The sequence below is a fragment of the Tupaia chinensis genome, unplaced genomic scaffold, assembly GCF_000334495.1.
Source record: "Tupaia chinensis unplaced genomic scaffold, TupChi_1.0 Scaffold145916_1, whole genome shotgun sequence".
Taxonomy (NCBI): domain Eukaryota; kingdom Metazoa; phylum Chordata; class Mammalia; order Scandentia; family Tupaiidae; genus Tupaia; species Tupaia belangeri.
This window is the reverse complement of record NW_006205774.1, coordinates 2,081,992-2,105,932: the sequence shown is the minus strand read 5'-3', so window position 1 is coordinate 2,105,932 and position 23,941 is coordinate 2,081,992. Positions and strand designations below refer to the sequence as shown.

Here is a 23,941-nt window from a genome sequence, read left to right as displayed (position 1 = left end):
TTTATACTCAATTTGCATGTTCTGTGTCTTTCTCAAGTTTATATTAATTTATTTTTAAAATATTTATTTATTATTTGTTATTATTATTATTATTTTTAATTTGACATGCAAAAGAGAGAGAGAAAGGGAAAGTGAGGGAGTAAGTCGCTAGGCCCGAGGCTCAAGCCATTGTCAGCCATAAGGGAGTCGAGCACCTTAACCACCATGTCACCTGCCAGTCCTGGTTATGCTAATTTAAATAGTTCATGACAAAACAAAGGAGGTGTATATACACACACGTATATATTATGTATCTCCGTAGACACCCATATATCTGTATATGCACATGTATAATAAATTGCATAATGAAGTACAAATAAAATGAAAAATAATAAGTGTAATTAGAGTACATCTATTTTATTAGAAATAATTATCTTTTAAAGCAGAGGTTTCTTTTTTTTCAATTTTTCAGGTGATTTCACCCTTATCAACATGTATATTTATGAACATTCTTCTCCTCAAAGTTTTAATAATAAAAATAGTATTAATCAAATTTAATATTGTCTATTATTATCATATTTTTCAAGCACATCATTTTCATAGTACTGAAATTAAAACACTCCATTTCTTTTTTTTTTCTTTTTTTTTTTTTTTTTTGAGAGGTTTTCACTACAGGGCACGTGTGCTCGCCAGACAGAGAGAAACATAGAGACAAAAAGCGAGAAATTACACCCAGGGGGGATGGTCACGCCGCAATCCCTTCTCCTCCATTCTCCTCTTGGGATCTTGGGCACGCACGCACATGCGCCCAGCGTGAGTTTTAAGCCACCGGGTCTGGGATGCGAACCGCAGTCGACTACGTGGGAGTTCAGCGACATAGCCATTACGCTAACTGCTGGTTCCCAAGACACTCCATTTCCTGAGACATGATCTAAAGTTTTTTGTTCTAATAGATATTTTTTATTCTAATCTCAAGGTTCAATGATCAGCAAATAAATTTGGGGTATGTATTAAATAAGTGCCTTTGCTACAGTTTGTTTTATTTTCAAAGAATTGCACTTCAAATAATGAAAATTGTGGCATTATTTCCTCTGTTTCTTTTCATCTTTTAAAATAAAATATTCAAAATTAATAACATGACTGACATCCCTTAACTAAGAGAGCAATAAAACACACTGGTAATTTAGCTTTTCTATGCTTACATATTGCTTGAATTTTCAGAACTTTATCACAATTATTAAGCAATTTATCACATAATATAACCATATTTCTAATATCCATATTAATAGTTAGGATGGATAGCATAGATAATTAAGAGTAAAAAATAGTTGATATTAATATTATCATACATTTTATGGTATTTACACTCAACTTTCCAACTGTGCTTGCCTTAGTTCATTATTTTAATTTTTTATTCTAGTTTATCTATTCACTTCCTTCATGAGAGAGAGAGAGACAGGAACACTTGACAGAGACCCTTCATTTTTCTATCCCTGCAGACTACCCACGTCCCCCAGAGATCCAGAATGAAGAGAAGATCCATGGTAGTGACCAGTGTGCCCAGGTCCACCTGGGAACTGAACCCCAGGCCTCCGCACATGTTTCCAGTACCAAGCAACAACCTACAACTCATGCCATCATGGAAGGCATTTTTTATTGTTTGTTAAGACAGGCTCTTGTTGCCACAATTCTTCTTTCTCACTCTCCCAGCCGTAACTACATCTCATGCCAGCACATCCCATTTCTTTTCAGGTTGCTATAGGGTATGTGCACTCACCAGAGAGAGGGAGGGAGGGAGGAGAGGGAAAAAGGGGGAGAGAGAGGCAGAGACCGAGACAGAGACAAAGAGAGAAAGTGACAGAAAAAAAGTAAGAAATCCCCCAGGGGAAGGGGGTGAATGACCACACTCTGTTACTTTCTACTCCATTCTTCTCTTGGGAATCAGGGCATGTACACATAGACACCTGGCATGATTTTCAAATTGCTGAGTCCAGGATTCAAACCATTCCATTGGCCATGTAAGATCCAGAAGCCTTAATCTCCATGACACCTGCTGGCCCCATATTCAGCTTTTAAGACAGCATCTCCTTGTGTTTCTCAGGCCAGCCTAAAGTTCGCAATCCTCCTAAATTGCTGGGATTACAGGCATGTGCCACCACCTTGCCCAGACTGCAGACTGGACTAGGAATTGAGCCAAGTCTTCTCATGTGGTCTCAGCCTGCAAAGCATAGTGTCTTAGTCTATGCAACACCATGACTGGGCCTACTTGTTATTCCTCATGCTTACACACACTGGCAGCAAAATGAGGTAGACTGGGGCAGAAATCAATAGATGTAAAATAGGTAGTGATTCCTCATTAAGGACAAGCAGTGAAACACAATCCCTGACATGAGGCTGGAGTTAGACAAATCTCTCAGAGAACATACTCTAAATTTCATCTGTTGGACCTTGGTGAAAAACTCCAAACAAATGATTATAGGAGCAGGACCTGAAGTGCAGGTCTTTGGGGATAACATTCTAGGAGGAGGGCGACCTCTGTGAAGAAACAGTAACAGCTCTGTGCACAAACAACTCCTTTACACAGTGGTCTTATGTCATCCTACAATTCCACTTTAGAGATGAGAAGGTAGACATTTAGTGAGTAAAGTAAAATGATCATGGTCGCACAGTAGACGAATTCCAAACCTGGGCTCATTCCACAAGCAGTAAGAACGAGATTGGTCTATAACAGTGCTGCCCAATACAGCATGTTGCAACGATGGGAATTTTCCATCTACACCTTGTTCAATACAGAGCAATAGACACATAGGGCTGCTGACCCCATAACCACATGACTGGTGCTACTGAGCAACTGAAACTCTATTTTATTTAATTTTTAACGAATTTAAACTTAAGTAGCTACAGATGACAGTGCAGGCTACAGTCTATAGGTAGATAACTGAAAGTTGGTTGAATTACTGTCAATCACTTCACTCTATCTCAGTATGAGACAAAAGAATTAAACCATCACACATTAAAAAGGCTACTATGCTACCATTCATATTTGTCACATAGAAAAGAAACCCAGTAATATTCTTTAAATTTAACTCTACTCTTTCACAATGTATGACATCTTGAAAAACAACACTAGTTTGAATTAGACCTGTATGCTATGCATGCAAACTAAAGCACAGGGAAATGATTCATTTAATGATAATGATTGACATTTATTGAGCATTTATAAGGTACCCAATATTCTTTCAAATAATTTAGGCCTAGCCACAGTGGTGCAATAGTAGCATACCACTCCCTGATGCAGAAGCCATAGGGAAGATTGGGTTTGGTTCCCAGCTCATTCTGTTTGCATAGGCACAAGCATATGTCCATGTTTCAGACTGGCTGGGAAGACCATGGGTAAATGACAGCATGAAACCCTGTTTAGGGTGCTTATCTTTCTCTCTCAACAAACTTTTTAAAAAATTATTTACTGGGGACCAGCAGTTAGCGTAATGGCTATGTTGCTGGACTCCCACGTAGTCGACCGTGGTTTGAGTCCCAGACCTGGTGGCTTAAACTCACGCCGGGCGCGTGTGTGTGCGTGCCCAAGATCCCGAGAGGAGAATGGAGGAGAAGGGATTGCGGCGTGGCCATTCCCCCTAGGGGGGCGATTTCTCGCTTTCTGTCTCCCTCTCTCTCTCTGTCTGTCTGGCGAGTGCACGCACCATATAGTAAAAACCTCTCCAAAAAAAAGAAAAAAAATGATTTACTGGCTTTAGCTTTTTAAAGTCTCACCACACTAAAATAGATATACTTACGATCCTCAATTTGTAAGATAACAAGAACAAAGGTAAGTCACACAATTATAGCTCAGGCAGTCTGGATTAGGGTTTTAACTTCAAGCGGGATTGTGACGCTAAAGAAAGATAAAGGGACCAGCAGTTAGTGTAATGGCTATGTCACTGAACATGTAGTTGACCGTGGTTTGAGTCCCAGACTCAGTGGTTTAAACTCACGCTGGGCACATGTGTGCGCATACCAGAGATCCAGAGAGGAGAAAGGAGGAGAAGGGATTGCGGCGTGGCCATCCCCTGCTGGGGGAGTGATTTCTTGCTTTCTATCTCTCTGTTTCTCTGTCTTTCTGGCGAGTGCATGCGCCCTATAGCAAAAACTTCTTAAAAAAAAAAGGTAAGTAAATCAGAGGAACCTGTCTCTTGCCTCTCAATAAAAGTCCTTCAAGAGTTTAGTTTTCTAGAACCCAAATTCTTCTTTTTAATTGTTTTTATTTTATTTTATTTATTCATTCATGTATTTTAATTTGACTGGAGAGAGACAGAGAGAGAGAAAGAGAGAGGGAAAGAGAAGGAAGCCACCAGGTCCAGGACTTGAACTATAGTTGGCCATGTGGGAGTGTCCAGTGCTTTAATCACCATGCCATCTGCTGGTCCCCAATACCAAACTCTTAAGAGTAAATATGTTGATTAGTTCATAAACCATTAGAGAGGAAATGAGAAATCCTAGCCATGGCTGAGCGTTCTCAATTTTCGTCTTCTACTAGGTCTGTGCCTTGGGCTGTCCATTACAATATGCTTTTGTGAGTGAATGTGTCTGCATGTATGTTGGCATGTACAATTATACACAGACATACATATATATTTACCAAACCTTTATTAGCAGCCGTTTACAGGAAAATTGATTGTGAATAATTTTTTTCTTATTGTTTATCTGTGTTTTCTTTAATGTATATACAACTAGAATCCTCCATTTAAAATATAAATCCAAATAGATATTCAGGACCTTTAAAACATAAATCCAAATAGATATTCAATATTAGTCATGTAAAACTAAATCCTAGGTACTGAGGATAAAGCAATGAACGACACAGATTAAGAAATCCCATTTTGGGACCAGCAGTTAGCGTAATGGCTATGTTGCTGGACTCCCATGTAGTCGACCGTGGTTCGAGTCCCAGACCCAGTGACTTAGCATAATGGTATGTCATTGGACTCCCACGTAGTCGACCGTGGTTCGAGTCCCAGACCCAGTGACTTAGCATAATGGTATGTCATTGGACTCCCACGTAGTCGACCGTGGTTCGAGTCCCAGACCCAGTGACTTAGCATAATGGTATGTCATTGGACTCCCACGTAGTCGACCGTGGTTCGAGTCCCAGACCCAGTGACTTAGCATAATGGTATGTCATTGGACTCCCACGTAGTCGACCGTGGTTCGAGTCCCAGACCCAGTGACTTAGCATAATGGTATGTCATTGGACTCCCACGTAGTCGACTGCGGTTCGAATCCCAGACCTGGTGGCTTAAAACTCACACTGGGCACGTGTGCGTGTGTGCCCAAGATCCTGAAAGGAGAATGGACGAGAAGGGATTGTGGCGTGGCCATCCCCCCTGGGGGGGGATTTCTCGCTTTCTGTCTCTGTCTCTCTCTGTCTGTCTGGTGAGCGCACACGTCCTATAGCAAAAACCTCTCCCAAAAAAAAAAAAAAAATCCCATTTCTGGGGCCAGCAGGTGGCATAGTGAGTCCCAGACCTGGTGTCTTGCTTCTCACTTTCCCCTTCTCTCACTCTCTTTCTCTGTCTTTTTGGTCAAATGAAATAATAGTAATAAATAAAAATAACAAATAGAGTTAAATAAAGAAATCATTTATAAATCCCATTTTCATAGAGCTTTCATTCTACTGGAACAACAGCAAGTGCTTAACATCACTGTATAGTTTCTACATACGATGAAATAGTTACATAGCATACAACAATATAAATAATAATTGATTTGGGCTTCTGCAGAGTACTAAATGTTACCATTGCCCAGAATATCTCAAACTGTTAGTATTGCTTAATTATAGTTATTTATTTATTGAGAGCTAAAGAGCGAAAGGGAAACAAGAACCCTTGTCTCAAACTGTTAGTATTGCTTAATTATAGTTTTTTTATTTATTGAGAGCTAAAGAGCGAAAGTGAAACAAGAACCCTTCACAGGCCCTCTCCCTACACCAATCCTGTCTCTGTATAGGCCTAGGAAGCCCGAGTTAACCTGGGACCCAATGCCCTTCTTCCACATGGTTTCCTGTATTACAGAGCACCACCACGGTGGGGCCAAAATTTATATTCTTGTATAAGACAATACAAAAATATTAAAATAATACAATAATTAAATATGCAATTATTAAGATGCAATTAAAAGAAAAAAAAGTATATCCATGGTGAATAAATATAATAATAAAGGTGGAAAATTTGAAGAGCAAATTTTACTTAGAGCATTCAAATGAAAGAACAAAGAAATCTGTACACAGGTCCTTGCCTGTGCATTCAAACCATGTCACATTTATGAGAGACTTCAGAACTCTTCCTTTGCTGACAGTCATTTTACCACAAATAGGAACTCAAAGTTGTGAGTTTCCCCTGGTTGCAGGGAAGGGGTGGCATGATAAAATATTTATTGGAGTAAAATAATTTGTGGGTTACTATTATTGCTATGAATAGTACTAATTAAAAGTGTTAAGAATACTACAGAGGCATAATAAATGGAATGATTGATAGCAAAAACTTTAATTGATCAGTGGATAGAAATTCTTTCATCTTTGTTTCTGGAGCACTCATATGTAGAAATGTAAGTTTATTACATAAACAGTGATGAGTATGTCAATATAAAAAAATGTACCAATATGTTCAAAAGGTCCACTGTGTGCCAGGACTCTCCCTACCACGCAGTCACATATTTTGTAGCTCGTTCAGTTTATGTTTTTTGGGAACCTGTCCACCTTTGTTTGCATTGCAGAAACTGAAGTAGCTTATCAGACACAAAAGGCCTATCAAGCTACCGCATAGTTTAAAAAATTCACCTATATACTTTTAATATCCCCAAGATCGTCTTGATAAGAATAATAGTTTCTTCTCAGCTCAATGAATGAACTGCATCATTTAGCAAAGACATTCACTAAGGTCATATAGCAAATTAATATTTTCTCACAGGTCCAAATTATATCATTTTCATTGTACAATTTTCTATTCTTAATTGATTAACTTGCTTAAGGACAAAAAAGGGTTTCTCCTTTTCTGCCTAACTCATTCAGTACTTGTGCTGTGTGACCACAGAGAAAAGAAGAAATGAGCTAAATTCTCCTACAGATATTGTAGCTTATTGATATGCACAGTTTAACAGCATAACTCAATTAATCATTGCCTCATCAGGTGGACAACAGAAAGGCTAGAGACCAAAAATGGATGGCACTTTAACTTTTAATAATAATAAAAATAAAATAATAATATTATCAAGAATGCAAACAATAATATTAACAATAATATCATTATTTTGTATTCGAAATATATTCTGGATGCTTTTATAACTTCATCCTCATTCCCCTTTATCATATAATAGCTTCCATACCACTTTATTTTCTGGCTTATAGTTTCATAATTGCTGTCTAATTTCTCCTAGAAAAAAAATCATAACTCAGCATGATGGACAAACTTTTCACCACGAGGTGCTTCTCTCGCCTCTTCTGCTGCTTCCCAGCCCCTCTATCTGCATAAGCCCACCTGCGGTCAGGGCAGAGACTCAGGCCTCTCGGTATCCTAAGACATCTGCCTTCCTCCCAAACTCCTAAAGTCCTCAGAATTCTGATCATGCTGACTCTCTCCTCTCATCCCTGCTCCAGGCCATGCCCACTACTTGAAAGTCATGACCATCACCTTCTCTGGGGTCCACAGGAACTACCTTCCTAGTGACCCTTATCTCAGTTCAAGTCACAAGAAGTCCAGGCTACCAGTCGTCCTCAGCCTCAATTTGTACTTTCTCATTTTTTTAAAAGAATTATTTTATTTAACTTTATTTCTTTATTTTTTAACTTGACCAGAGAGGGGCAGAGAGAGAGAGAGAAATCCGCCAGGTCTGGGACTTGAACCACGGGCAACCATGTGGGAAGCCAGAGCTCTTAACCACCATGCCACCTGCTGGCCCCAGCACTTTCTCATTTTTAAGTTCATTTCAGCAAATCATACTCAGTACCATCAGACACACTGTACATATTCACTTATTAGTTTGTCTTTCCCAATTAGAATGCAAATGATGATAAAAGATGGGTCATCTTTTCTTCACCAGTGTATCCCAGTGACTTGAAGAGTAAGTGGCATACTGTTAAGTGATCAATTTTGAAGAAATACGTATGAAATGTTTATAGTTCATGCACTTACCTCTAATGGGACATCATTTTTAAATTTAAATATATGAAAATGATGCTTTTGCATTTTGGAACTACCATCCCATCCTTCCCCACTAACACCTCCTACTACACCTGGATAATTCCAACTTATCATTTAAGTCTCAATCAGATGACTCCTGCAGGGCCACACAGCCCTTCTTCCCCTCGGGCTTACTGGGGCACCTCCTTCTGTGCTCCTTCAGAGCCAATTCATAAGTGGATCACTGCATTTATTTTATTGTAAAATAATTGATCATACAATTGTCCGTCTTCCTACTTTATTTTAAAAGATCCTTAGCTTTCCTGAGGGATTCCTGGCATCTAATGTGTTTCAATAAATGAACAGATGGATAAATGAATAAAATGAATAAATGACACTGCTGGTCAATTAATTGTGTAACGTGAATTAAAGGGTACTAGGAAAATCTTCTCTTTCTGTCCTATAAACCAAGTATTAAGAAACAAGAAAAACTCTTAAACTGACTTGTGGCTAATAGCAGATACTTACTCTAATAGATTCAACATTTTGGACATGGTAGAGCCCAACAGGAATAAGTAACACAAGCATCTGAATAAGTTAATACATTATATTACATCCTCTTTTAATAACCATAATATTGGAGATGATAACAGCTACTAAAAACTACTGTTAATTGCTGTCTTGTAGGAAAAAAAATAAAGATGATTTAGTTGGGGGCAGCTAATTCCCAGTGTGTCATGTGCACTAGACAGGGGTGGGGAGGGAGAAGGGAAAGTGAGGCTAGAAGAGGCAGATGGTGTATCTTTCGCAGTGGTGCCAATCTCGCTTCCCAGTGGCACACTTTAAGCATGCTATCATATTAATTATTGAGTTCCTAGTATGAAACACGGTATAGGCGATTTAGAGTGAAGCTTTTACTGAGACCTTATGAGGGAGCTGAGTAATTCTGCGGAGATAAGGGCTGAGAAAACAGCGCTGCAAGAAGGCAGAGTCTTGAGTAAGCAGATCAGGCTCAAGTCACAGCAAATAACTGGATATGAAAGAGATCTGGGGAGCATGGGGCAGGAGACAAAGAGAATTGGAGGGTAGGCAGACTCCCTTAGCTGCAGGGCACTGTGCTTCATGCTACAGAACTCACATTTTTATCATCTTCATAACTGTGTGACCCAGGCTCTGGAATTGCATTAAGGTCACTTTAGGAGGGGGTGTCTCAGAAGTAGGTGGCCAGAACTCCAAGTACTCATATCTGTCCTGCACATACATGTTCCCTTTACCAAAACAACTCTGTTTTAATCGGCTTTAAATATCAAGGATTTAAATGTGCTTAAAAATAAAAGTTGAATAAAAACACAATAGCAGTTAACAGTGAAGAGTTGAACTTGGAAGCCACAGAGTGATATACATCAGATTTGTTAAAAAGAACTTTTCGGAGGTGGGAAGTCAGGACCAGCTGGGAGCCATGCTGATAGTCTATGACACAAACGATGATGAGTCAAAGTTTGACACTGGCAGGATATTTGGGAAGAGATTGTAGTGAGTAACAGAGCATTCTGCAATTAACGAAATATGACAAGGGAGGCCGAGGAAGGTAGGATGAGTCCAGTCTTTTAGGATTCAAAAATAAATATATTCTGGGGGTGCTATTTTCCTAGAAAGAAGATAGGAACAGAAAGAGGTTTGGATAGAATATAATAATTAGTTAACTTTCAGACACAGTTAGTTTGGTGTCTCCTGGGACATGCAGACCCCAAACTCTCCAAGTGCAATATAGAAAATGTACATTCTTTGTGAGCTGAAGAAACAGTTCTAGGTTGTGTGGTTCAGGCATTGACATCTGATAATACCTATGTTTTATGTAATGTGAAAAATATATCAGGTGGTGAAACATGGAGAAACCCTTGAGTATATTTAAGGAGGTTTGAAAAGTTTAACATAACTGGTGTAGGTGACAGCATCACTAGTAAATAATATCTATAAAATATTTTTTTCTTGAAACTGAAATCACAAAGCTAGATAAATACTGGGAATTCAAAGTTTGTAGTTGTAATCTGCTTATTGATGAAATTTCTGGTTATACACGGCGTTCAAGTTGTAGGAGCTGAAATATGAGATCATAAAATTGATTTATAGTTGAGAATTTTTGAACCTCTTGCAGAAAAGGGAAGCTCCCAATTGATGAAAAAGTCTACAAAAGAGTAGTTTAGGGGATAGACACCAACGATGAAAGTAAGATCAAGAGTTGGTCATTGGGTTGTCAGAGAGAAGAGGCATTAGGAACCTGGCATTTACAATGAATGCTAGAAAAATGTTGCTTTCGGGATAGTTTAAAAAATCAAAAGTCCAATGTGAGAACAGTAGACCCAACGATCTTATGTTTAAATAGGTGACCAGAGGCACTTACATTGCAACAAAGTATTTCACAAAAATAAGTCATCTATTTTATGAAATGCCAGATGGACCATTAAGTATTACATTCAATCAAAACATAGCTACAGGGACCAGCAGTTAGCATAATGGCTATGCCACTGGACTCCCACGTGGTTGACCGTGGTTCGAGTCCCGGACCCAGTGGCTTAAACTCACGCTGGGCACATGTGCGTGCGTGCCCAAGATCCCAAGAGGAGAATGGAAGAGAAGGGATTGTGGTGTGACCATCCCCTCTGGGGGGTGATTTCTCGCTTTCTATTTCTCTGTCTATCTCTGTCTGTCTGGTGAGCGCACGTGCCCTATAGCAAAAGCCTCTCAAAAAAAAAAAAGAAAACAAACAAACATAGCTACACATGTGCATACACTCACACACACAGTCTTTATACCTATTTACAATTTCCCCCCAAATATTACTCTATGAAAATTAAATGTGTTTTTACCATATCTTCTATAGCTATCATTCATTAATAAGATTAACCTACTTCCCATTTTAGTTTCTCTTTTTGTCGAGCATCTCTTTATCAAGAATCTCTTTTTTTTTTTTTTTGAGAGAGAGAGAGAGATTTTTGCTATAGGGCATGTATGTTAGCTGGAAACACAGAGAGAGAAAGAGACAGAGAGAGAGAAAGTGAGATACTATCCCCCACAAGGGATGGCCATGCCACAATCCCTTTTCCTCCTTTTGCTTCTCAGAAGTTTGGGTGTGCACATACATACGCCTATACACATGCCCAACATGAGATTCAAGTCACTGGGTCTGGGACTTGAACTGCAGTTGACTAGATGGGAGTCCAGTGACATAACCATTACCCCACCTACTGTTCCCAAGAGAAGCTCTTTTTTTCAGTTGATATGCAGAGTAATAAATAATGCATTTATTGAGATAATAAATTTTGGAGAACTCTAATGGGATAAATCAGTCTCTTTGTTTAAGAGTTATATTTTTTTCCAACCATAAACATAATCCTGTGTAGATAACAGACTATCGTAAAACAAGAATCTAGAAACAGACTTTTTTTTTTTTCAGTTTCTGAGTCAAAGCTACATACGGCTTTGGAAATGCTATTGTTGTCTAGTATTCCTTGTTTGTTAGGGGTTGAGGGAGCAAGACCAAACTGTCCAACATAAATCTGAAAAAAGTAGAGTTAGCAATAGTTCTGGGAAGGTCACCGTGCATTTTGGATTATAATATGGAGGCTTAACTTTGAAAAGAAATCAGAATTTATTATTGCTGCATGAGGTTACATAGTTCATATTCCTTTCAAATAGATCTATGCAGAATATGCAATTGTCTCCAATGAAGTACAATCTATTATTCTTTACTTTTTTCCATTTTAAACCCTGATTTGATTTCTACTACCAGTACATCTGATATCGTCTATTTATTACTTAATATATGCTATTAGAAGAAAAGGAATTTTGAGATTCAAAGTCCTTTCAAAACCACCTAAATTATTAAACTTGTTCTCTTTCTTCTATGTCTGATAAAGATATTTAGACAGATGGCATAACAAAAAATGTTCCTGATTCTTTCCCTCCAAACCCAAGGACAGTATTGTTTCTTGTGAAATTAAATAAAGAACATTTTTTTGTTAATTTACTCAATCGAAGGTATATACAATCCATTGATAGCATGAAGTGGAAAGCACAGAATTTTAATTTATAGATAAAAGTAAGGGATTGTGTCATTTAAAAATATTCAGCCCAGAACACTGCTAGATTCTAATACCACATGTATAAGACTGAGCATTGAAACTCATTCAGGAAAAAACAGCAAATGTGGTGAGTCCTTTCAATCCATAATACAAGGGGAATTATTTGGGGCCACTAGGTAGCATGGAGGTAGGGTGCTGGACTCATACGTGGTCAATTGCAATTTGAGTCCTGAATTTGGTGGCTTGAACCTCATGCCAAGGGGCATGTGCATACATGCCCAAAATCCTAGGAGGAAAATGGAAGAGAAGGGATTGTGGTGTGGCCATCCACCATGGGCAATGATTTCTTGCTTTCTGACTCTCTGATGAGCACAGTCACCCTTAGCAAAAATTTCTCTCTCTCTCAATAAAAGGGGGGATGATTTAAGGAACTACAAATATACTATGTGAAAAAAAAGTCATGATAAACATATTAGTTACCATATGTCTTAAAGGGTCATCGAGTGGATGGTGTGCACTTGTTTTTTGAAAGTCTGTGCCAACACATGATTGCTGCAGGGAGAATATTTTACATTCTCGACAGAATGCAAAGCCGCATGACATAGTGTGGACTCATCATCCAATTGCCACAGTTTTGTTTATGAATCAACCCCCTATTTCTTAATTGTGTTTTAAAGATTTTATTTATCAGAGACGCAGTCATCAACTTTTACTCATCTCTTTACCAGAACTGCTATATGTCCCTTATTATACTAGGACTAGGACTCTCCAGACCAGTGACTCCCCTGGGACCCCTGAGCTTGTTTCAGGGGATTTGCAATGTCAAAAAGATTTTCACAAAAATGCTAAGACATGATTTACTTTTCTCACACACATTCTCTCATGAGTGTACAGTGAAGTTTTCAAGGGGCTGAATGACATGATATGGCAACACACACACAGAGGCAGATATGACTATCCAGCTGTCTTCTATGGAGTGAGACATTAAAGAGATTTGAAATGATTTAAAACAATGCCACTCTTCTTGCTATTTTTTTCTTTTTTTTTTTTTGAGAGGCTTTTGCCATAGAGTACTTGTGCTCTCCAGAAAGACAGAAACAGAGAGACAGAAAGCGAGAAATCACCTCCCAGTCAGACTGGCCACGCCACAATCCCTTCTCCTCCATTCTCCTCTCGGGATCTTGGGCACGCACACACATGCTCCTGGCATGAGTTTAAGCCACCGGGTCCAGGACTCGAACCATGGCCCACTACCTGGGAGTCCAGCAACCTAATCATTATGCTAACTGCTGGTCTCTTTTCTTGCTATTTTTTAATAGTAATATTTTATAAAAATAGGCTGTTTGGGGGACCACCAGATGGTGTAATGGTTATATCACTGGACCCTCATGTGTTCGACCGTGGTTCGAGTTCCAGACCTGGTGACTTAAAACTCATGCCAGGCACTTATATGTGTGTGTTCAAGATCCCAAGAAGAGAATGGAAGAGAAGGGATTGCAGTGTGGCCTCCTCCCCCTACCCCCGTCAGGGTCAGGGGTGATTTTTGCTTTCTGTCTTCCTGGTGAGTGCACATGCCCTATAGAAAAAAAATCTCTCTAAAATAAATAAATAAATAATAAGTTATTTTTGTTAATAGTTAATATACAATGTGTGATTATTGTTGTTTTTGGAAAGTCTCACCTTTTTTTAAGAGAGAGATTTTTGCTTTAGGGCATGTGTGCTCACCAAAGAAAGAAAGAGAGACAGAGGGACAGAAAGTAAGAAATCACCTTGAAGGTAGGGGTGGCCATGCAGCAATCCCTTCTCTTCCATTCTCCTGGTAGGATTTTGGGCATGTAGGCATATGTGCTTGGCTTGAGTTTTAAGCTGCTGGGTCCAGGATTAGAAATACAGTTGACTATATGGGAGTCCAGTGACATAACCATTACACCATCTGTCTCATTTCTAATGTGGTATATGTCAATAAATATAATCTACATAAACACAAGCTTTTTGAGGTCTTTATTTATTTATTTTTAGCTTTTTTGCTATAGGTTGTGTGCACTCACCAGAAACAGAGAGACAGTGAGAAGGAAAGTGAGGTATAGCCCTTCAGGAGGTATGGCAATGTCCAATTCCTTTTCTTTCATTCTCTTCCTGGGATTTTGGGCATGCATGCACATGCACCTGACATTATTTCTAAGCTACTGGGTCTGGGAGTTGAACTGCCATGGTCCTTGTGGGAGTCTACTGCCTTAACCACTACACCACCTGTTGGCTGCCCCTCCATAGTTTTTAGGAGTTCAAAAGAGTCATGAGATCAAAGAGTGAGAAATGCTGCTTTAGACGTTTCTCCGCTGCCAGCTGGGTTCCTCTCTGGTTTGCAGGGGGTTATAGAAAGAGATGAGAATGCAGAAGGAAGAAGAGGCTGGTTTTTGCTGGGCTGCTTGCTTTTCCTATTGGATCACCCTAGTATTTCAGCCCTGTAGCATGTGGTTTCTGTAATGATGGGCTCTAGTCTCCAGCTTTCTGCACCATCAGGGACATGCTGAGCTTCCACCATATGCTTGTAAACAGGCCACGCTGTCTCATCTCACATCTCATCTTTTTAAGAGGTCAGACTGAGTTCCCGGGTTGTAGGCTTTTACCCCTAAGGCATCAAAGCCAGTCAGGACTTCCTCCTTCCACAGAAGTCCAAGTGCTAAAGGCTCATCTCAGACTACATCCTAGCGCTGTGAGGACCTTCCTCCAGGCTTCTGTGTTTTGATTACTCCAACCTAGGGATAGCATATGCTTCTCATGGTTCTATGTTACCTCCCTGTCTTGCTTCTGCTTTTCCAGTCTGCCAACGCCCTTCAGGCAGTTTCCTATTTTCCATTCTCTTGTGTAATATGAGTAGCGAAATTTCTGTTTGACTAGATGGATATTTTTACAATTAGCAACAGGTATTTATTTATATATCTCTAGAAAGCCACTCATAATAATACCAACCATCTCTATGGTGACCAGAATTTAAATGATTTAAGATAAAAATCTCTGTTCTGAGCTTACACATCTAAAAATTGTGGACATATACTGGTAATTCGCACAACTGATATTAATTATTGCAACTTTTCTAGACATTACTGCTTTGTGACTGTATCGCCAAGTATATGGTTATTTTTATTTATCCAGTGATTTGAAAATTCTTCAAATTTTATGGATGTATCTCAAAATTCTTCTTGAAACATAGAATTCTAAGATATGTGATGCATAATGATAAACTGTATTTTCTCTAATGTTTAGCTATTATTATATTGGAGACATTTCAAACGACTTATATTATTTTAGTGAAAGTGTCAACACTGTAACACAGACCATTTTTAGGCAAACTACATTTCTTTTTAGTGAGACCTTGATACTAATTTCGGGTTTGAGATTTTTACCATATATAAGTGTTTAAAGAAAATATACTTACCACCTGAAAGGAGAGCAGGCTTACTCTTTGTCATTGGACTAGAATGCGGAAACTTGTTGCTAAATGACATGAAAAGGTGAGCAGTGAAATCGTCAGGAAGCTCTGCTTCTAGGAATGTCTTCATGAAGAGCTTGAAACCTTCAAAATCTATCGTCTGAAAAAAATGTAGACACATATTTTAAGATCCAGCCAAATGTTAAGACTTTATGTGCTATGTTGAAAATGAACTCAAACGACTTTTATACCCAAGTCTACAAAAGGAAGGTGCCTATTTGAGAAATAGGTCAGGCCGACCTAGGCTAACATTGTCCATGGAATATTCTATGTCTTACCTGTGGTGAGGCAGGAAGAAAAGGTGATTTCCAATAAGATATTTCTATTTTCACCGTACCTGTATGACCTGAATAAACTTAAAACTTTGAAATTTAGCTTCCTTGTCTGTGATTTGGAAAATAATATCCTACAGAAGGGTCATGATGATTAAATCAGGTGATTGTTGTAAACCAGACCAGGCAAGTCATATAAATACATCTAGGAGGCATTCAGAAAGAAAAGTTCCCATCTTCTCCTTTATCACTAATGTGATGATTGCTTTTGACAATTGTAAAAAAAAAAAAAAAAGAGGTTAACATTAACATTTCAGGAAAACACCAAGACCAATTGATATATCTCATATGCAGACCCTTAAACAACATATTTCACAATTATTACACACCTTTACTTATTGCAGAATTAGAGATGATTAGACATTTATTTAGAGGGAATTGCTGCAATATTAGATGTCCACTTGGGGTGATGAAAGCCATCTTATAACCTCAAGCTTAATGAGAGAGTTTCACAGGAGCCAACTGGTGAGCTTGCTTTCTCACAGCAGATAGGACAATGGACAGGAATTTGATCCTACTTGGGAAATTGAGTACAAGTGTGCAGACGCTTTGCAGACAAAGGCAAGTGAATGCAACTGTGTTGGACTTCGATAAGACTTCCTGTGACTGCAGGAACAAGGGTACCTGAGTGTTTTCTGGGATGTAGTTATAGATTACATGGAAGAGAAGGCCAGTGGAGCTGTCTTGGATCTTATCCAGAAAAGCATTTGAAAAGACCAGAAAGCCTATAAGAAGATGGAATAAAGCCTTATCTGTCCAGATCAAGAGAATGCAAGGGAGGATAGGCCTTACAGAGAACCCTAAAAGAGTAGAATTTTCTTACCTACTTTAATGTGTGAAGATGAAACTAAAAATAAGATAAATGTAAAATTGGCAAGTGGATGTTCTTAAGTTTGTTCAAATTCCTGGCAGGTAGGAATAAAATTAATCCCCTGAACTCTTACTTTCGAATGGAAAAAGTCTGTTTGTCCTATATAATAACACTGGAGGAAGTGGTGGAAAATTACCAATTTTTTATTGCATTATTTTGGGGAGGACTAAAAGGAAATATGACATTCTATCTCATTAGAGAAAGTAAGTTTTGGTAGGTTAGATGATGTTCAATTAAGTATTTGTGTACTGTTCATTTTTTTTTAACCCAATAAAATAAAAAAAAATATTAAATAAAACCAACAACTTGTTTTCATTTATCAAGAATTCCAAGACTACATCTTTTTTTTTTTTTTTTTGGAGAGGTTTTCGCAATAGGGCAAGTGCGCTCGCCAGACAGACAGAGACATAGAAACAGAAAGCAAGAAATCACCCCCCAGGGGGATGGTCACGCCGCAATCCCTTCTCCTCCATTCTCCTCTCGGGATCTTGGGCATGCACGCACACACGCCCAGCATGAGTTTTAAGCCACCGGGTCCGGGACGTGAACCGCGGTCGACTACGGGGGAGTCCAGCGACATAGCCATTACACTAACTGCTGGTTCCCCCAAGACTACATCTTAATCTAACATTTTTTAGTTTAGTTTTCCTTGTTCATTCTCCCAAAGAGACTTCAGACATTTACATCAGTGGCAATGAAGAGGTTTCATTTTCTTCAATATTTAATATTATAATTTAAGTTACTATCACCACAAAATATTATAAATTATACTACTAGACCGCACAACATAACTAAAACTATAAATCATATAAAAATATTTAAAAAATAACCTCAGGTAGGAGTACTTCCTAAAAGCAATTTGCCACAGCGAATATAGCCAACATTTCAAAATGCAAGAGGAGGCCAACAGTCAGACAATTGTATCCAAGTAAAGTTTTCTTGTACCTACTCTTTCTAATAGGGTTGTTAAGCAAAGGTCTATGAAAAACAAGTAATCCATACTCAGTACCATGAGAGACCAACACTGACACAGAATCTCAACATGAAGCCCCATGAGGACGTCAAGGAGCTCATTTTATTGCAAATTATAGAAAGTTTGGGGGATCAAAATATTCACAGGCATTGTGGGATGGTGCCATAAGTCTTTCGCTGTCAACTTTTGCCTAGCAACACAATATATAATATGGAGCATGGTCTTTAAATTCAGACTACTACTAAATTCAACTCTTGGATCCAATACTTGCTATGTGACTAATTTAAACTCGGTACACCTCAATCTCCTCACCTAAAAAATGAAAACGGTACCTACCTCTTGGTCTGTTAGGAACATTCAATTATTTACAGTTTTTAAAGCACTAGAATGACATCTGGCACATCACAAGCACTATAAGTAATTAGATAAATATGAATGATATTTGTGCAAAGAATCATCATTTTAAATGTTCAGAATTCAAACAAGATTAAAAGAATAAGCCTCAAAGTCACATTAGCCTAGGCATTTTCCTGTGCATTTAATAAGCTGTTACGTGCTTTGTTGCTATTTAGAAATCTGACAATAAAAGAGAAATTTCTAGGTGGAGCAAAAAGAAATTGCTTAAAGTTTTTCTTTAGGCTTCCTTTTGAAGTAAATTTATACTTTAAAACAGCTATTTGAAACCACAAGTTTAATTTGGTAAAATAAGAAAAAAATGCAATGCAGCAATAAAACCAAAAGCAAAGACTTCAGAATAAAATAATTCTCTTTCTGATTTTTATACTGCTACTTTGCCATCTGAGTGTCATGGACAAGATATTTATTTGCTCTTTTAAAGAAAAAAAAAAACCTGCCCAACTCCAAGCATTTTCTCTTTAAAGAGCTTTATATAACTTACATAGAATAGCATCAGAATTGGTGCCTGCAATCTAATGATGAAAATCACGAAAATGGTGAATCAAAGGGAAAATAAAAACTTAAATATCTACCATCCCTCTTGATAAGCAATACATTCCTCCTTGTTGCTTTTCTTTCTTTCTTTTTTTTTTTCATTTTTTAGAGACTTCCGCAATAGAGCACGTGTACTCAGCAGAGAGACAGAGAGACAGTGTTAAATCACCAGAGGGATGGCCATGCTGCAATTTTTCTCCTCCATTCTTCTCTTGGGATTTTGGGCACATACATTTGCCTGGCATGAGTTTTTAAACTCATGCCTGTTGGCTTTAGCCAACAGGTCCGGGACTTGAACTGCAGTCAACCGCATAGGACTCTGGCATCTGAATCGCTATGCCACCTGCTAGTTATCTTGGTGCTTTTTCTTTTGGCTCTAGGAAAAACTTTCTCAAGTGTTGTAGCTCTCTTTCCAGCAAGCAAAAAACTCAGTTATTTTTTTTTTGTTGTTTTGTTTTGTTTCACTTGTTCTTTTGTTTGTTTGTTTGTTTTTTGTCCTGACAGTTCTCAGCCTTAATTTTCTCCACATAAAGTGATATATGGGATGAGGGATTTGGCTTGTTGCCTAAATATAATAAACATTGATGTAAAGCATTTTACATACCTTTGGATACCTAGTGTGTAAAACAAATAAAACAATAAAATGAAAGGAAGAAATAAAAGGAAACATTGCCTCAAAGCTAGGTTTTATTTTTTTTTTAATTGTTTTCATTTGCCTTTTCGTTGGTCTTGAAACTGTAAAATTTCATTGCCTCTTCCCAAATCAAAACTTTAAGTTCTGTTTCTCTTAGCAATAGCTACTTGGCAGTAATTGTTCTGCATCAGGAAACACTGGCAAATGACTGCTTTCAGAGAGCAAGCATCTAGGAACAGATATCTTATTTTTAAATATTTTACTTCTAAAAATAAAATCCTGTGACATATTTAAAAATGAAATAAAAGACTTTCTGTTCCTAAATGATTTCTATGAGGTAATCCATAGTAGTTACTGCTGAAGTTTTACGGACAATATAAAACTTTTTTTCTCCAGCTCCACTGTGTTCTGGGGAACAAACTTTCCTATTATAATTTCTGGCATTGCATACAACTTACAGTGCTGCAAAAATTGTTGGGTTCTTTGTAGCCCCAAATTTGCTCAATCAGTATTTCCAATTCACTGACGAATTATTTTTCAAGATCTTTTCTTAGTAATTTGTCCTCTTTTCTTACTAGCAAAAGATTTTGAAATAGCTTCTAAAATTCTATGTTGTCCAAATGATTAGAGATTTCTGGTAAACAGGTGATGTCCTTAATCTAAATAGTTCCCTTATCTTATGAGTTAGCAGAAAATTTCCCCATTTAGATATCAGTTCCTTCTGCTGTCATGTGGCAACCTTAAAATTCATTTTTGTATGTTGTTACCTTTAAATAGAATGAGATGATTTACAGACATATCAGAAATACTGAGAAAAACTAGATCGGACTTAATTGAATGAGTGTGTGAAAATCAATTGACCGTAAGCTCAAACACATACACATGCACGCAGATGCACACACAAATGTTCAAATTTAAGAAAACTTCTTTTTCATTTTTTTTTTTTTTTTCGTAAGGAGCCGCAACAGACTCTTTAGATAGATAATAGGGAATCCATAGAGAACACAGACTGAAGGAGCTGCTCAAATGCTGCTGCCAAGTTGGTGCAAATTCAAAACTCATTTCTATATGCCTTCCCTTATTAGATCTGGCCATCTGGATGCTCTGTTTTTAAATCCCTTTTAATATTAAAGAAATAACACTAGTGTTCATCTAAGATGATTTAAAATGATTGAAAATAAATGTCATCACTCTATCAGTACTTTAATATCTTTTGGCAGCACTGGGTTGGCAATTTTTTCATAGACAGCAGATGTTCATTGAGTAGCCATTTTGTACCAGGCTCTGTACTGGGGGTCGAGGTAAAGATGTTATAGGGACGTGTAAAATGCCTGCCATCATGTAGCTTATCTTCTAACTCATGAAATAAAATAGCTGTCCAAATGTGCTAATGTACAACATCTGATGATATGAAGTACCATCAAAAAACAGAAAAAAAATATATGTATTCAGAGAACTGTGGTTGCAGTTTTAAATTTGGTGATCAAGAAACAAGAAGCTATTCTTTGAGTAAAGTTTTTAAGGCAGTGAGGGAGACAGCTTTGCACATACGTGGAGAAAGAATATTCCAGACTGACAAATAGCTAGTGTAAAGGCCCTGAGGTATAAGGATTCTACTGTGTTATAAAAATTCATACAGGACACAGAGGAGATAGCAGACCGAAACAGGAATGAGAAAAGACTGGAGCCATAGGAGTTTAGTCACCGCTAAGATCAATGGTGGTGTGTGGACTAGGGAAAATCAGGGAGAATATTAGATCATCCAAGAGAGGTAAAGCCGTAACATGAAGTAAGGTCGGTCACAAGAGCATGTTCAGGAGAAATCATATGAGCTGACTCATATTTTAAAAGGATGGTATGATCATAATATTATTCTCATATCAGCAAAAAGACAGTTCATGCTCAGTTTTCACATTTTTCTAAGCGCTAGTAATTAAATGACCTTCAAAACAAACAACAAAAAAATTAAACTACTACAGATAAAGTAAATATTTAGTCTGTGAACAAAGAAATAAATTGAACTTAGAATTAAGTGTTGATTGAGTGCATTTATGTGTATCCAGCTAATTACTGGTCAAAAGAAGGTTGTTGGAATGAGGTAGGACAAATTAGCCTGAGGGCTTTTGTTTTCCCCATTTTCATTTTAACTTAACTTTCTAATTTATATAATTAATTAAATTAAAATTTCATGTGGACACCACTGAGCCAAAGTATACATATTAAATATGTAGCATGGCTCCTTTCTGAGATATTTTTCTATTTTCTTTTTTTTGCACTTTGCTAGAGGGTGCATGGACTCACTAAAGAGAGACAGAAGGTGACAGAGAGAGAAAATAAAAATCACCTACCCAGGTGGGGTGGTCACACTGCAATTTCTTCTCTGTTCTCCTGTCAGGATTTTGGGTACACACACACATGACATGCTTTTCAAGCCACCAGGTCCTGGACTCAATCCATGGTCAACCATGAGAGAGTCCAGTGCCTTAATCACTATGCCACCTGCTGGCCCCAACTTTCTGAGATTTTTAAACATATATTTTTTATACTAAAATACTTTCAGAAAAGTTTGTATTTTAAAATATTTTCTTTCTTATGCTTATCTGGTACTGCAGTTAACTGTTCATTACTTCAAATTTTGAGAACTCTTTGTAATTCATTAACATTGACATGTGGCAACTTTCCTTACATGGAGTGAATGAAAAGTGTGAAAACCTTGAATTTTAATTTTTAAATCAGTTTTGGCAAATGAAAAATGGTTTATCACCTCAGAGGCACATGATCCATTAACACTAAGTTCCCCTTAGGCTAGCATTCATACAGTCAGTAGAGAGAAAGTGAGAAATGTATTTTCTAGTAAAAGATAGTAAACGACAAGAAAGACAAACAATGCTACTCCTAGCTAGTTTAGTAACTACAAAATGCAAATAACAAATTGGAAGAATTTTAAGCAGAGTATTTTTACCGTGGTATTCCATATGTCTTATAATCAAGAGTCTGTATCCAACTAAAGTTTATACTTTAGTTAGAATTTGCATTAATCCATCATGGCACTGCCTTATCTATTTGCCAGTATTGACACTAGGAATGGTTTGAGTTTTACCAAAATATACACGGGAAAACCCTAATGTTATTTTCTCTTTGAAAAACAAAACCCAACCGAGGTTAACACCTATGCATTATACTTTCAAGTAATGTTGTCAATTTTAAAATATTTCTCAGATGTATATTCACTTGCAAAGAAAATTTCCAGAGAGGGTCCCTTAATGCACACAGGTATGCAGACAGACTCGCATCTATAACTTTTTTCTCTGCCGCCCTGTATGATCCAACACGACTTTGTATCACACAGTATTTAGTTGTGTGTTTTACATCATAAATTCTCAGTGGGTATGGACACTGGAATGGTAAAAATAGCAAAATTTCACTCAATTATCTCTGTAGGCAATCTAGCAAGAAAAAAGTTGATTCAGGTGGATGATACAAATTTGTCAAATAGAATAAAGTCAAAAGCTTCTAAGCAGGAATATGTTTTGCACTTAAATTCCACATGAAATTATTTTAAAATATAACAGATTATGGCTATGTATTAATATTTCAGCAGATTAAAATAAAATAAAATGGAAAAGTAACAACAAAATGAACAAGGATTTCTAATACACTACTCTATAAATTCTGTTGTTTGTAAGCTATTGAGGACCAAATCTACCAGGATTAATAGTGAGAGAAACATCGAGTTGAGAAGGGTATAAAACCAGGAAACACTCAGCCAACATGTATGAATAAGGGACTAAGATTTTACAAATGGGACAAGAAACATACTAATAATTTTTGAGGGCTTAAGAATACCTGTAGTTTCAGGACCAGCAAATGTTGTAATGGTTACATCACTGGACTACTACATGGCTGACCATGGTTCAAGTCCTGGACCCGGCGGTTAAAACTCATGCCAGGTGCATGTTCGTATGTGCCCAGAAAGCCTGAGAGTAAAATGGAGGAGAAGGGACAGCCTCTTTGGTGGATAACTTCTCACCTTCTGTCTCTCAATCTCTTTCTCTCTCTGGTGAGCACTCGTGCACACATAGCAAAAAAATCTCTCTTAAAAAAAAAATTCCCCAAGTTGAACCATTTTGTTGTCAATTGGTAACATAGGTAGACTAGTTTCACATTCTTTGACAGTAAAGAACTTGGTAATCCTTTCTATATCTTCCACAGACTCAGTGCCATATCTAGTATATGTTATATACGCAAAGTAGCTTCTGTTCCAAATGCTTTTCTTTATCTCTGTATTTTTAAGTTCACTGGATAGCGTATGTTTTTTGTTTTTTGGGTTTTTTTTAGAGATTTTTGCTATAGGGCATGTGCACTCACCAGACAGAGAGACAGAAAGCGAGAAATCACCCCCCGGGGGGATGGCCATGCTGCAATCCCTTCTCCTCCATTCTCCTCTCGGGATCTTGG

General features: G+C 37.7%; 1 protein-coding gene across 1 annotated transcript in view; it reads right to left on the bottom strand.

Moving 5' to 3' along the window:
• The window catches only part of DGKB (diacylglycerol kinase beta), an 881,803-nt gene that overhangs the window by 666,979 nt on the left and 190,883 nt on the right, over nucleotides 1–23,941 (bottom strand). Inside the window, exon 5 of the mRNA XM_006168687.3 lies at nucleotides 15,669–15,822. Within this exon, the coding sequence (XP_006168749.1) occupies nucleotides 15,669–15,822 (154 nt within the window). The remainder of the gene's footprint in view (nucleotides 1–15,668; nucleotides 15,823–23,941) is intronic.